This window comes from Wyeomyia smithii, chromosome 2 (assembly GCF_029784165.1).
Source record: "Wyeomyia smithii strain HCP4-BCI-WySm-NY-G18 chromosome 2, ASM2978416v1, whole genome shotgun sequence".
Taxonomy (NCBI): Eukaryota; Metazoa; Arthropoda; class Insecta; order Diptera; family Culicidae; genus Wyeomyia; species Wyeomyia smithii.
This window is the reverse complement of record NC_073695.1, coordinates 208,850,019-208,866,594: the sequence shown is the minus strand read 5'-3', so window position 1 is coordinate 208,866,594 and position 16,576 is coordinate 208,850,019. Positions and strand designations below refer to the sequence as shown.

At 40.5% G+C, this 16,576-nt stretch overlaps 1 protein-coding gene across 1 annotated transcript in view; it reads right to left on the bottom strand.

Annotated features, from left to right (window-relative positions):
- The window catches only part of LOC129723423 (neuropeptide Y receptor type 2), a 179,901-nt gene that overhangs the window by 76,375 nt on the left and 86,950 nt on the right, over nt 1-16,576 (bottom strand). Inside the window, exon 3 of the mRNA XM_055677631.1 lies at nt 804-3,363. Coding sequence (XP_055533606.1) covers nt 878-2,524 — 1,647 coding nt within the window. The 5' untranslated portion in view covers nt 2,525-3,363 and the 3' untranslated portion in view covers nt 804-877. The remainder of the gene's footprint in view (nt 1-803; nt 3,364-16,576) is intronic.

The following is a 16,576-nucleotide window of genomic DNA, read 5'->3' as shown; positions in this document are numbered from 1 at the left end:
TCATAAGAACCATACCCAACCCCGGAAACCCCTCCATTTAAGTTTCGAAGATCGGCTCAGTCATTTCCAAGTCTATACGAATTAGACAGACAGTCAGATAGATAGACAGACAGACAAGCGGACAGAACTCCATTTTTATATGCATAAATTTATCCCGTAGCTCTCATTAATCGTTAAGGTTCAAAGTGCACGTGTTATTCGATTTCGCTAGCGCGACGGAACTGAATTTATTCGTAGGTAAACTAATGTATATTCCTCGCGGAAATGGTGACCAAATATCGCTAATGTCGAAGATGTGTTTTGTGAAAATTCTCTCCGGCCGAATGGAATATCTGAATGTGTTAAAGTTGAAATGCATTTTTGTCAAAAAACAAGAAATTCAATTGAAATGTTTTATACGAACAGGAAAACTTTAATGTTCAAGATAAGATAACATATATTGAGTTCCTAAGTGAAATAAAAGCAGTAGTGCTCGGCAAAATGAACCTGGCCCACAATACATACCACCTGACAAAACCGTCGAATACCCTACATCGGATTTTTTTAAAGCTTTTAAATTAATAGTTTTATTTTGTTACGAAAACTACAACAGGTTAACTGAACATTAATGGTGGTTCATGAAGAAATGAGAAAAAATAAGTTGAAATTTTCTAAACATTATATACCTATAGATTTCACAGGTTATGTTGAAGATTTAACAGTCTATTCTCATTCCCACCCCCTCATTACCAAAACATCCATGAATAAAATTGAATGAGCTCAATCAATTTCCCGATGTTATTTTCTGCAAAAATGTTACTTACCTTACACTATCACACACACACACATATTTATAAAATGCACAACTCGTGTTAGTAATAGTTCCTAGCCAGTCAGTCTAGAGTATTTCGGGCTGCTTAGTGTCCCCGCAGGTGCCATCGTTGATTAGTATTAGCGATTGAAGTTTCGGGTTGCTAGTCCGCATGATGTTCACAGCGGAAACTCCCAATGTTAGGCCACCGTTCCCCACACCGTTGTTGGTACTCTGTGTTTGTTGTTGTTGTTGCAACAGCTGCTGCTGCTGCTGCTGCTTCGTTATAATAGGAAGTTGCACCTCAAATGGAGTCTCCAGGACACCCGAAGGAAGAACGATTGTTTCTTGATTTTGGACCGATGGGAGTAACGGAGGAGCTGGACTCAACAGTGGAGGGGGCCCTATTTCCGATAGGAGAATGGAATCCACCGTTTGTTTACCGGAATCGCTTGTCGTTGTGGTTGTCGTGGTTGTGTTGGGCGAGCGGTTCATCGCGAGCGGTAGAATCTGAGAGGTTGGAATGAGTGTTTCCTGAACGGTGTCGTTGTTTCCGTTGCAGGTTCGATGTTCGGAACGCCGCATACTGATTGTGCTGCGACCTCGGGACGGATCGAAGCAAGGTAAGACTTGTTTGAACTCCTTGCGAAAGTTTTCGTTCAACCAGGCGTACAAGAACGGATTGTAGCACGTGGAGCTCATTGCGATCAGGTGGGAAATGAAAAACAACAGATTGTAGAACCGCCACTGATTGATGTCCGAGTAGAAGTCGTTGCACATGTTGACGAGATTCAATGGAAGCCACGAGATGCCAAAAATGGCGACCATCGCAATCAGCATCCGGTTGGTGCGTTTTTTGCGATCTCGCTCCGCTTCCTCCCGACGGGTAGTCTTGGAGCCTGGTTTAGTCCTGGCCCGGTCATTCAGCTTAATTGACACGCAGATGTAACAGTAGGCCATAATCAGAAACGGAAGAACAAACTGCAGTATCGATGTTGCAAGTGAGAACACCTTGCGCATGTACTCCGAAGGCCACAGCTCTTCGCAGTAGAAGAGCCGATCTTCCAGTAGGGTATAGTTCGATAATGTACCGTTGCTGTCATCATGCATACGCATATACAAACCATATGGCGAAGTGACCACCATGGAGAAGATCCAGATTAGCACGATTATCGTGATGCAGGTAGAGAGTTTCATGCGAGGGTGAAATGGATAGATAATCACAAAGAATCGATCTATCGCAATCGATGTCAGTGTTAGAGTGGATATGTACACACTGCAACCTTGAGCCAGAGGAACTGTGTGGCATATCAGCTTACCGAATACCCATCGACCCAGGAAAGTGTACGATGGAGTAAACGGGACTGCCAAAACGCACAATAGTATATCAGAGAGAGCCAAGTTAGTTATGAACAGATTTGTGACCGATTGCATGGCCTTGTTCCGAAACACCACATAGCACACTAGTACATTACCAAATATTCCCAGAATAAAGATGCTCGAGTACAGAAGACAGAACACTATCTGCACCGTTTCGTTGGTCAGAATATAATCAATATTGTTATCCGGAAAAAGCGTTGGGTCGGTTCCGTTCTGTTTCACTTCTTCACTAGTACCCGGGGTGGTCATGTTGGTAATTTCGCTAATGACCTCGTATGCGGTCATTGCCGTCGTAGGCAATAAATCAACGGTTCTGCCTGCCTTATCACCTAAAGTTGTAATGGTTAGGGCCATCGCTTACAGACGGCTGTCCGTGACTGATGACTGGTTTCGATTTGAGTTACACTTTCCCCGAATCAATTAGGTTTGCTCAGAAGTCCTTACATGGCACTTACTGTCAGACTGTGCTTTTATGACTGTGCAATGATATATTACCTATCAAGTGAAGCGTGAACTATGATATAGTCGCCAAGAACATCACAGTGTAAGAGGCGCCTCAATAAACACCATTCAGACGCCGCCGTTAACAAAGCTCTGTCTCATCATTTTCAAAGCGCATCGAACAGTTTACCCCCTCCCAACACACTGTCACGCGCTGTCTCGAATTACTCGATAAACAAATTGACACACGTCGGCATCGTTACATCACCGCCCTTTGTTGCACTTCTTGTACTGCTCCGCGATAAATGGTTGCCATTTTGCTAACCGCTCTGGTGCAGATTCGTCGTCATCGTCGCAGGGCCGTCGTAACCTTCACATCACTCAACAGCAACCCCACGCACACCAAGCTAGCCTAGCGAAATAATATACACAATAAGCTGCACAGATCCTCCGGATATCGTAGCTTGTTATTTCACAATCACCGAGTTTTCTCCCCGTATCACGACCACTACCGTAACTAGCTGCCAGCACAAACAGTAGCCGAAGCCACAAACTATGTCCTCCTACGCGCCCGTTCCGCGGGCGGGTGTCAACAGCATCCGCAATTGAGCAGCTGCTTCCTCTTGCTGCCCTATCGATGTGCCAATCGAAAACGGGAAGTCCTAATCGATTTCCTCGGTCAGCACAGCCGGTAGTCGGAATTATACTCCTTTCAAGGTCCACACGTCTACGAGCTGTTTAATGGTGGGGCTCTGCGAAATAAAAAAGAAGAAAAAAGATATTATCGAAGCGATTGTTCGTGCTTCGTATTTTGATGATATTGCTGGCTTATCAGCCTAGCCGGTGGTGGTCGATAATACTGGAAATGGTAAACGAAAGTACTTATACTTGTTCGATGCGATGGTTTTTTGTTCAAGCCATCGGCTTCAATTGGCTGTCAATTGCAACTGAAATCAATTAACTCACGCTCTGCTGGCTATGCATTCTTGAAAACAATAAAACTGTAAGCATTCATTAGATTGCGAAGTTAAACCGGTACTATTATTGGTATAGGGCCATACATTCATAGCCATGATTGCGAACTCCTAGACAGAATAATAATGTAATTTCCAAGCTCAATAGGTTACGACAGGTGGAAACATTTATGGCATGCATAGGTAACATAACCGGATAATACCCGTTATCTCGGAGCATAGCCTATTGTATCATAGGGGGCGTTCACCCATTACGCAAGGCAGAATTCTATTGTTCCGCTTGTGTGCTGGATTTTTTTTCTCATTACGTTGTGTGTTGACGTAATATGTCAGTTAGAATTCTTTATCAGTAGCCATACACAGTTTTGAAAAGAGAGTTATGAGATCAACAAGCAAATGTCATTTCAATTACATTTGCAGACAAATGTCGCAAAATGCAAAGCATTTGTAGGTTTAAATAAAAGTACCGTTTCTAGATTTAAAAAGGAATAGCATTTTTAGGTTTAAATATGAACAGGGTGTGGGATTATTTCGTCAGGGGTTTTCTTCGTCAACATTTTTGCTCCATTCTAATGCAAAATGCAGTCTCACACTCTTCTTAGAAAATTGAAAGTAAATTCGAGAGCACTAGAAACTAAAAATCACAAAAAATGTGAAAAGCGATAATCTGTCCGTGATTAAAAACTACAAAAATTAAAACCTCAAAAATGGTAGAAAAATTTCACCGAAACAATCAGTTGAAATGAAAACATCTATAATTTACCATCAACAATTGGAAACTACCTTTAATAATTGCAAACTATCGATGTATTGACAATAAATGCCCTTCTCGATTTACAGATTTTTCAGAGTGACGATTAAACAAAGTCTAATGCAATAAAATACACTACCCGTCACAAGTTTGGCAGCGCTTCCCTGAGTATTGCAAGACCCAGTTTCAGTATTGCAGCAAATAAAAAAATTTGGCATCACCTAAAATGGGCATATTTGTGTAACTGTTTCTTGGTGCTCACTACCACCACTGAATTAACCCCCATCCAAAATAACCTGACTCTCTTGAACAAGTTTGCTCCGCAACTTGCTAGTATATCAGAAACTTAAGAAAGTTAAGTTTAAAATACGACAAATTTTGTGCTTACTTGCGCCATATAGGAGTTGAGTTCCACACTGAAACGGCCACCATCTAGCAGCCCTTAATCTTCTGAACAAGTTTCGAGATATCTGATTTTCCAGGTAATCCAGATGAGGAGGGTGCTGCAATATTCTAACTGGGTGTTGCAATACTCAGTGAAGCGATTTCAGTCTTATGATGAATAGTGTATGTCATATTCAGATATCTTATTGTCTGCGTGTATAATTTAAATGATTAGGATAGGTATATGCCTCGTGTCCATTCGATCTTGCATTCATTCGGTGTCGCATCCATATGCTTCGTGTTCGTAAACCTACCGTCCATCAAGGGGTTCTATACCTTTTTGGTCGAGAAAAATGAGGGAAGTTTGAAGTTATTTTTAAGTGCATAGCACCGTTTTCATTGCATGAAAGTAGTATTTTCCTGAAAGTACAGTTCATCAACAACAAAAAAATACGTTTGGTTTTGAGATATTCCAATTATTACTAATGGCCGTTTCCCCGAAACGCTATTTTTCTGCAGAGGCTTGCGGTGATCCTGATAGAGACTCAGCGGGTCAACCGAAATCAAAAAACTCATATTATTTCGTTAGTTCAGAAGTGTGCCGAGTCCTTGAACGATCGCTTTTATGAGTATTTTGTTTTCAGTGCAAACGGGACCGTTTTTCCCAAAAAATGCACATTTTGAGCGCTAAAAATTGAGCAAAATGTAACTGTATGTTTCAAAAAGCGGTCATTCAAGGACCGGCGAATTTAATGACGAAAACTTAAATAAAAAGATTATGGAAATCGGTTCAGTAGTTTTCCCGCAATCAGGATCACGGCAAAGTCATTTTTCGGAAAACACTATTCCGAGATAATCGCGTGAAAAGTTTCAAGTTTAGCTTATGCGGCCGTGGCGAGGCTCGCTGCAAATCGCTCTAACTTTCTTCCTGTTGCTCAGATCTTCATTAAAATTTGGGAAAATGTTCTTAAGATGTTGTATTTGAAGATAATGCAATAAATTTTTTTTCGGTTTTATGAAAACTTAAAAGGTATATAACCCCTTAAGCCTAGCATAGCACGATTTGCTTCCATATGCCTCGCATCTGTATGCCGGAGGAGTGTCATCGGTTTATTTCTAATTCTCGAATACTTCAATGAATAGTTTATTCATTTTTGACCAAAAAGAGGCAATTATTTCAATTGGTTGAGCACTGAATATCGGCCCTTATTTTTGGTTTCCTACGGATTTCATTATTGTAACGTCTTATACTTTTAGTTGAGTAAAAATGTCTGAATCGTCATTTGCGGGATGTATAACTTTTCTCATTCCATCCAACGGAAACGGCAGCTGAAGTGCATCGAGAGTTAAGAAAATTTTAAATGCTACTCTAAGTGAAACACCGTGCCTTTTTTTCTCTTGTAGGAGCTTATGACCACTGCTACCATTAGTTAGATATATTGTGGTATACTCCGCGTTAATATATATGCGCTGTCTGTTCGTACCATCACTATGGGTATCAGTGACGGTCGCCCTTGGACTTTGCATTTCCCCCCAATAAGGAATGCCCTTTTTGATAAAGTTCATTTCCTTTGTTAGTTCAGCATTCCATATCTCGTTAGGCATAAGGACACCTTTTCTAAAAATAGCAGTCTTTGCTGAAATAATGCGCCGCATTGGCACAGTAGGTGTTCCGAAGTTTCAACTTCAAGATTACAGAAGCGACATATGTTTTCTGTCAGTTTACCTATTTTTTTAAGGTGATACCTACTCGGACAGTGTCCAGTCAGTAGGCCAGTCAACGTACTCAGATCAGCTTTATTTGTACTGAGGAGGTTGCGGGTGATTCTATTACAAGGTGTAATGAATAGTTTAGATTGTCTTGCATTGGAGGTAGCCCTCCAGTTGGCACCAATCATCATTGTTTCCCAGCCTTTGAGCTCTGATTTCAGGCAGGATGTAGAAACCCCACAGAATGGCTCCGGTCCGAAGAATGCAGTTGAAGAACCAATTCTCGCTAAGAGATCGGCTTTTTCATTTCCTTCTATACCACAGTGACCAGGCACCCAGTATAGATTTACATCGTTTGTTACAGTCAGTTGTCGTAGGGATAAAATACAATCCCAAACTAACTTCGACTGGCATGTGTAGGCTTTAAGTGCATTAAGAGCTCCTTGACTATCAGAGAAAATACAGATATTGGCATATCTATATTTTCAAGCCAAACACCGTGCCTTCAAGGGTTCCATTGTCTCACCTTACCGTACAAGTCAGTTCTAGACCTTGCTGTTCGAAGAAGTCGTCTTCATTCAATTCGGTCCGTGGATGCAGCTCGCCAGCCATATCGTTGGGGGGGCCCCGCAGGTCGTCTTCCACTTGATTGAGTCACCTTACTCGCTGCGACCTCATCGCCTCGTTCCAGTTCGGTTGTTATCGCGAATCATTTTCACCGAGCTGTCATCCGACATCCTTACGACATGCCCATCCCAACTCCCATATCTTGCCTTTCAGACGAGGAACGGTTTTCTCAGCAACTCGTGGTTTACCCGCCTACGCTCTGATCCATCTTTTGCAGCACCTTCCGTTCGAAGACCACAAGGGCGCTTTGGTCGTCCACGAGCATGATCTAAGTTTGGTGTCCGTAGAAGACTACCGGTCTGATCAGTGTTTTGAAGATGGTCAACTTTGTGCGGCAGCGAATTTTATTCGAGCGAAGCGTCAACGAATTTTTCTGCTATCACCAGTGAGTTGGGCTTCAAGTGATGAGTTGGTGACCTGGAAGGAGCGTCGGCTTTAGCTCCGGCCCTCATAAGTCCCTATCTCATGCCTCTACGAGTCATATGATTACAATAGACTGCTTTAGAATGTAAACAACTGGTTGGCGTTGCCTGGACAATGTTTTCATTCGACAATAGCTAAGTGAGAAGGTGCAGCAAGATTATCGGCACGTAGACTATCCTTCGGCAACAGAGGAAATGCTTCGCCAACCCGAACGTCTGTTCACCACGATGGTACGGCTCAAAATAATCTATGTTCTTCATGTTAGGAGCGGCTGATCAAAGTCCCAGTATCAGCGTGGGACTGTCATTATACGAAATAGTGTTTTTCCCTCTTGCTAGAAACATGCGAAAATAATTCCTGTCCGAAAGCAAACCGTTTCTGTGGAGATCGACGATCAAATAGTTTTGTGATCTATTCAGGAGTGCCGCAAGGGTCTGTTCTTGGCCCGCTGTTATTTTGCTGCTTCATTAACGATCTGCCTAATGTTTTAAAGTACTGCACCATACAGTTGTATGCTGATGATGTACAGTTGTACATAAGCCGTTTGGGTGTTGGTACCAGCGAAATTGTTGAATTGGTTAACGAGGATCTTGCAAGGATTACACAATGGTCTCGGCGAAATGGACTACTTGTCAATGAAAGCAAAAGTAAAGCCCGATTAATTATAACCAGAAAACGGAATGTTGCTCACCATAATACACTGCCTGACGTTATAATGGACGGACAAGTGATTCACTGGACAGATAATGCAAGCAACCTGGGCTACGTCTCCAGCAACTATCTAAAATGGGATGGACTTATACGACAACAATGTGAGAAATTTTATGCCGGATTACGAACGCTATATAGCTGTGCCACCTCTGCTCTAGTTCGTACCCGACTGAAGCTGTTTAAAAGTTTGATTCTTCCTCATTTTCAATTTGGAGATGTGATTCACATCGATCCTGGTGCCGGTGAACTGCGAAAACTAAGTGTTGCCCTGAACTGTTGCGTGAGATTTGTTTATGGCCTGAATACGTTGCCAGTCAGAGTAAAAAGTTCTGCATCGGAGGTAATGTTTGGGAGAAACTGTTTGAATTTCTGGAACCACGCTTAGAGAGATGAGGTTTGGTTAATCAATAAATTAACACTATACTTTTTATCGACTGTAAGTTTACTCAGAGGAGTTTCTTTCGGCTTCGCAGTCTTTAAAATGGGAAAAGAAAACGATATTTTTCTCTTACACCGACGTTTCGTATTATATATTCTTTATCAAGGCTCTACAAGTAAATTAAGACCAAAAAACGATATTTAGAAAACAAATACATAAATTATGCACATAATATCATTACCGGGAGGACCATTTTCCTGTGAAGGGGTTCTTCGGCTAGAGCATTAATTGTCAAAACAGACAAAAATCAACCTAACAGAACATCCAAAAATACACAAAATCAGCTAAACATGATATCAAATACAATTTATGCTTCTTACATTATGCAAATTAAAATATTAAAAAACTAAAAACTATACACTTTAACGAAGCGGAACTCGTAGCACTCTCAATCATACTAAACCATTTTTCCGTAACCAGCAACCTTGCATGCAAACTCTATTGCGTACAAGTTATGCTGTGTGACACTCGGTGGAAGCTGTCAACGACCGTTGACGTTTGCTGTTGTTTATTTCTGTGCTCCGCTTGACGTGTTGCATGATTGCTGTATATGTTGTGCTCAAGCCTTCAACATCACTGCGTTTGTTTACCGTATGATCGTTCGTGATAATGTGGCACATTTTCAACACGTTCAAAGGTACCTAATACACACAAAAAAATGGTTTATGGTGTGCTCATTACGTGTAGCTAGAGTGATTTCTGGGAAATCTATACGCAGTGATTTTTTTAAGCGCGCCGTCAATCTGTCGATGTAGGGCATAGGTTTGTATGTTGTTGGCAATGTTTCCGCTGGGGCATCTTGTACGTTCTTCCTCATTAGTCTGTTCTGCAATCTATTTCGCAGCGATAATGGATAGTGGTTGACCTTAAGATGTTCGTCTATGATGTCGTTGATCGCTTTTGGGGGAAGGTTTGTGCTGAGTTTTCGTACTCTCATGATAAAGTTGGCAACCACATTCATTTTCATATGCAACGGGTGGCAAGAGAAAAAAAATTCATTCATTTTCATACCATGGGAAATCCCTTCTCGCCAACTGCAGCTGATTTGGTTATGGAAACATTGCTTGAAGAAGTGGTAGAACGGTTGAATTTCCCGCTCCCACTTTTGAAAAAATATGTAGATGACTTAATCCTTGCAGTGCCCGCAGATAAAGTCGAAGAAGTTCTAGATGTTTTAATGGCTATGACAACAACCTACACGCAAAACTTTTCCTTATTACTTTAGAAGCAATAGCGCAAAATTACCTTTTAGGTAACAAATCCATTACTTAAAAGCAATAAAATTCTTCCCCAGTCAAGTAACAACACATACTGTCATATATTTAGCACGTGTTATGATAGTACGGCTATCTAATAATGGTCGTTTCAACCACATGCAACGTTTTTTCTGTCGAAAAATGCTCCCTCTCCACCTCAAGTCAAAGAAAATCACACACCGTCGCATAAGTTGCACATGTTACAAGTTTTTTCAATCTCCAATTCATCCGGTGGGCGTGTATTAGTTCGCTCGTTGTATGCATACGGAGCAGCGAAAAATTATGACAAGAGCTGCCAAGCAACATTTTCCCCGTCATAGAGTATGCAAACGTTGATGATTTCAAAGACTTGCAATGCGCTTTAAAATGACATCACGATCTGTAAACTGCGTTAGAGAAAAATAAAAACATTCGCTTTCTTGCAAGTTATTTACAGCACATAATCATTGGTTCATGAAAACTCATTTGGACCTGTTTGAATATACAAAACTCGGCCCATCCAGAACAATATTCGCAACTTCGGCAACTCTGGTCAGACAGTATTAGATATTTCCATTTCAAGTAAACACTGGGGGACGAAACGAAAGTGTTTCTAATTGAACATTTGAGGTTGACGGTTGAGATTCTGATTGTGTGTGGATGAAGGGAGACAAAAATGAACCAGATCGTTGCATCAATACAAATGCAGCGAGTGAAGTCTTGCCAACACATGCATTTCGGTGCTTGGCTGTATGTTCTCCTGCAGAAACACATACAAGCGTGTGGCCGTCATAATTTTTATTACTTTTTGTTTGTTACTTTTTGTGTATAATGCGCAGTCATAAGACACAAAAAGTAATAAAAAATTGCCCAAAAGTAATAAAATATTCCCCGTTTGCGTTGGGTGTACAGTTAACGTGTGAAAGATAAGAGGAAGGTAGAATTCCATATCTCGACATGGTGCTAGTCCGCAAAGCAGACCAGTCCATCAAAACGGAATGGTATTCCAAACCCATGGCCTCGGGTAGATTCCTGGACTTTTTCTCTTGCCACCCGTTGCATATGAAAATGAATGTGGTTGCCAACTTTATCATGAGAGTACGAAAACTCAGCACAAACCTTCCCCCAAAAGCGATCAACGACATCATAGACGAACATCTTAGGGTCAACCACTATCCATTATCGCTGCGAAATAGATTGCAGAACAGACTAATGAGGAAGAACGTACAAGATGCCCCAGCGGAAACATTGCCAACAACATACAAACCTATGCCCTACATCGACAGATTAACGGCGCGCTCAAAAAAATCACTGCGTATAGATTTCCCAGAAATCACTCTAGCTACACGTAATGAGCACACCATAAACCATTTGTTCACGAACACCAAAGATCGGATCGCAACATTAGATCGCAGCAACGTCATCTACAAAATTCCCTGTGCAAACTGCGATGCGTGCTATGTTGGACTCACTACACAGCATCTCAAAACAAGAATCAGCAACCACCGGTCGAACATTAAAAAACTGGATGAGCTCAAGCCAAACGAACATGCCACCAGCCCATCCACTATTGCCAAAATACATCACCTGAGGGAAAAAACTGCTTTACTCCAACACAGCATCGACGAGAACCATTCATTCAAGTTGAATGAGGTGTGTATCCTGGATGAACATAGGCAAAAAACAGCGTTGAACGTGTTGGAAATGTGCCACATTATCACGAACGATCATACGGTAAACAAACGCAGTGATGTTGAAGGCTTGAGTACAACATATACAGCAATCATGCAACACGTCAAACGGAGAACAGAACTAAACAACAGCAAACGTCAACGGTCGTTGACAGCTTCCACCGAGTGTCACACAGCGTAACTTGTGCGCAATAGAGCTTGCATGCAAGGTTGCTGGTTACGGAAAAAATGGTTTAGTATGATTGAGAGTGCTACGAGTTCTGCTTCGTTAAATGTAAGAAGCATAAATTGTATTTGATATCATGTTTAGCTGATTTTATGTATTTTTGCATGTTCTGTTAGGTTGATTTTTATCTGTTTCGACAACTAATGCTCTAGCCGAAGAACCCCTTCACAGGAAAATGGTCCTCTCGGTAATGATATTATGTGCATAATTTATGTATTTGTTTCCTAAAAATCGTTTTTTGGTCTTAATTTACTTGTAGAGCCTTGATAAAGAATATATATTATTCGAAACGCCGGTGTAAGAGAAAAATATCGTTTTCTTTTCACATTTTAAAGACTGCGAAGCCGAAAGAAACTCCTCTCAATAAATTAACACATAAAAATGATTGAGAGAAGAAAGTTTAAACGGGAAGCAGTTAAATTAAAAAGGTTAACTTTTACACTACTGGACAAATAAATGTTACATTCCGATTCGGAACTCGAATTCTGTTTCTACACACAGTTTATCCTACTGACACTACCAGTCTTCTCCCGAGCCGAGACTCGAACCTACGACGACTGGCTTGTTAGGCCCGCACCGTACCTCGGGACCAGCTGGGAGAGTCAAATAAATAAATAACAAATAAATAATAATAATAATAATAACAATAACAATGAGCGGGGGCCTAGTATGGTTGGTAACGTCTCCGCCAACCACGCTCGACGCCTGGGTTCGAATCCCACCGCCGACATAGGTGTCGATGGTTGTGAGGTGGCGTGATCCACTCACAACCAACCCTACTGGTCTAGATTCAATCCTAGCCGACACCGGTAGATTTTCTGAGGCGAAAAATCTCTGGGATCACGCCTTCCATCGCATGAGGAAGTAAAGCCGTTGGCGCCGGTCCGTTAATAAACGGGTCGTGAGTTAGGGTCCTGGGTGTGGAGTCGCCTCCCTGGGCGTCGGTGATTGGCCACAACAGTGGCGGAACTAGACCGACGGAAAATAAGCAAGAATAAAAAAAAAATAATAATAACAATGAGACGCTACAGTGGAATATAGCCAAAATTTGGAAAAATGAGTGGATAAAAGCTCGCTGCAACTTGATGATGACTGATGTGTTTGAGATTATGATGACTGTCCGCGTGGAGGAAGGCCAAGAACCTTCGAATGCGCTGAATTGGAGGTATCGTTCGATGAAGAAGATTCATGCCAGACGCAGAAACAGCTTGTGTTGATATTGAAAGTCACCCGCCGTGCCATTTTCAGACAATTGCATGCTTTGGGAATAATTCAAAAATAGGAAACTTGGATTCCTTTTGATTTAAAACCAAGGAACGTAAACGTAAACAACCGCTCTAAAAACAGGCAACAAAGGAAAGAGGTAAAAAAGTACAGGTCGGTCATACTTTTTCGTCGTCGGCTCGGCCGAATATACACACTGCGTAGGTTATACTGTGTATTTAGTGACCACCGAGTATTTATTATGAACTGTTGAAACCGAACGAAATCATCACTCGGTATCTACGTTGATGAGATAAGAACACGTACTGCGCGAAAGACGGCTACAATACGAGCAGAGACTCGAGAAAGTGATTCTACTGCATGACAACGCTAGGCCTCATACTACCAAAGGCGTTTAAACCTACACAGACACGCTCAACTGCGAAGTCCTACCTCACCTGCCATATTCCGTTGGATGTCATATGGCCTGGCCGAAAAATGGCTTGATTAGTGGTAAGATTAGAAATAATATCATAATGATAATCGAGCTCTACCAGGAAGATGAAACAAAGTAGTAGCTAGCGTTGGGCAATTTTTTAAACGAATTGCATGTAACTGTTCGTTTTAAAATAAATTTGTATTTTTACTTTGAAAAACTACGAGAACTTAGTACATAATTTTAAAACCATCTACGATACGGTTTTGAACAAACCCCGTTGAAAAAATAATGGCGGGGCACAGTAGTTTAAAACGTGAAAAAGGTTATCGCCAGCTTTTTGCTAGTGAATTCGACAAAGTTTTGTAGATCTCAAGGAGTTACTTCTTATGCAAAGAAATTTTTGATTAATCTAACTGAGAGTGAAACGAAATTTCATTATTTACTCAAAGTGAAGTCTACAGGTAATCTTATGTAGAAAAACTTTTCTGAAGACACTTTTGTTCTATCTCTTGAAAATCGACCACACATAGGAAGTTTCAAATACAGACATTCTAAAAATTTCTAAAGATAAAAAAAAACCAATTAACTTTTTTTGATGTGATACTATAGCATATAAATGGCATTTTCATACTCAAAAGGCTAACGATCGCGTTTTCACGTTTTCAACCACTGTGCGTGTGGCAATATTATAACAAGAAAATCGTCTAAAGCGCTAATATTTTACAAAAACAAACGGATATATTAACTCGTATATTGTGGGTTTTGAATTTTATTTCCAAACGCTATGTCCCCAAAATTACACGATTTTTTGTATGCGAACATTTTACAATTTATAAAACCAGTGTAAAACACACAAAAAATTCACCCCCAAGATTCATATCAAATGTGAGCAATATCGGTCATAGATCATACGGTCAAGCTCCTCTAATACAGTTCAGACGGTAACAGTTATAATTTCGTAAAATGCTTAAAAGGAAAAGCAGATACAAAAAAAAAATTCAATTCTATTTGTTTGTCATGAATAGAAAATCGCCAGCTTGAAAAAATTGTCTTGCCTGTCTTAGACTGGTTTTTCATTATTTAGGAAAAATGAAAGTAACTTACAGATGCTGGTTCTAATTAAATTACAGATTTAGCCATTCGGTCTTCGTTCTATTGAATCGAATTAGGAAAAAAGTCCAATGGAATGGGAGAAACACTGAACAATTCCTCCCTTTTGCATTAAAGCAGAGTTCTCCACTTGAACGACTCTGGGCAGAATTATTGAATGAATCCAAAACTAAAGGAAAAATGATGAATTTTTTTTCGTAAGCTTAGATTAATTTGTATTGCATAATGAATAGAATAATCAGCAATTATTCAGGGCATCCTTCAGTGAAAGGTCAGCACATTTTTCGTCTTCACAGCAATCTAATTAAATTTCTTTCCATTTAATTAAAAAAGGTTGGCTTTCTCCAGAACCAAGCAAGGCCTTTGCCTGGGACTATTTTTTAATCTTTGTTGGAAAACGCGAATATGTCGTACATGATCAAATATCGAGTAGTTTATACTCTGTAATTTACTATATAAACTAAGACGCATGAATTATTAAAGCTCCAATCGAAAAAAGTCAACAAAACTATATATCATTCGCAATCCCAAAAACAAGTTCATTTCGATTCGCACATCTAATTCCAGCAAACCATTACCTCATCGGAAATAAATTAATCACTATCCACCCCATTACCATGAAAAAATATTAGCGGATTGAAATCAATACGAAGCAGCCACAGAAGTGCATAGAAAAGCCAACAGAAAAAAAAGTTGCAGACAGCGACGAGCTGTAGAACAATTTATCCTATACTACCGTCGAGCTGATGGGAATTTCCACGAAGATGAAACGAACAAGCAAAACCATACGCTTTGACTGGAAAAGTGATTGATTGTGGTTTTCCAATGACACTTTGTTGTGCACGACAGTATAGGAGAAGGGTGTATCTGATACCGAGTCGTAACTTGGAGGAACTTTTCAACATAAATTGTAAAAATTTGAACTGAAATCCAATGCGAATGATTTCCAATTGAACATTTTCCACTCGCAAAATAGCTTAAAAACAATAATCTAGAACACTGCTTTTCTCTATATTGTAAAGGATAGATTGCAACCATGAGACAACAATGAAAATGATATTCTCTGTTGAAAAAAATACAAAAAGATCGTTGGTGATTGATCAGAAATGGATACATTCAGCATACATCATGCAAGTATCTGGAGGACCGAAGCTTCAGATATTTCCTCGGTTAGTGAACCATTATGAAAACAAAGAGAAAAAGTCTGTGAAACGACAGTCAATGTGTACTTCTTGTATTGTGTTGAAAAGATAGGCATCAGATGGCACGAAAGACTTTTGTTAATTTCCACCACTCACGACCCTCTCAAGGTTTGCATTTTGTAACGGAAAGAAAACAATTAGCAGAGAGCTCTTCGCGGAGACATTACACCTGAATCTTTTAATGCAGGTTCGCCTATCTCTAATGAAGAGATTACACTTAGCAAGCTAATATCCAACCCCAAACCGAGACACGACAAGATGCGAAAAGGTGATTATATCTTCATGACCTGCATAGCAGGGATTTCGTGTTACGCTATACCCATCTAAGAAGGTAGTTTGGGACTACGGACTTTAAATGAGTTATGTCAACATCCTAGATGGGAACATAGGAACGACATAGCGCAGACCCGCCTGCATATATACGGTGACAGAATCGAAACTCCAGCTCGAACGGCGTGAACCTGTTTGAATATTTATGGAAGGGACCGATTTCGTTACTCGGTAATACACTTTTCACTCTCAGCCGGATTAAGTGCCAAATCATGGCACCGGGTGAAGTTTCCAAACAGTGCAGAGGGACTTTCCGAACGAGCCAAATTGATTTCGAACAGCAACCGGATTAGAACGAAAATATCTTCACCAGCATTCACTGGAAAGGATACAACAGATCAAACAGGAATAATGAATTATTTGCCATAGCCATTAAATCAACAAGAAAATCACAAGCTTATGAATGATTTGTCATGTTTAGCTTGGATTTGATTTGAAATATTTCTTTCGTCCGACTGAGCAGGTCAAATTTGTTTTCAATTCTCCCGTTTAATTCGAGCAATCACCAAA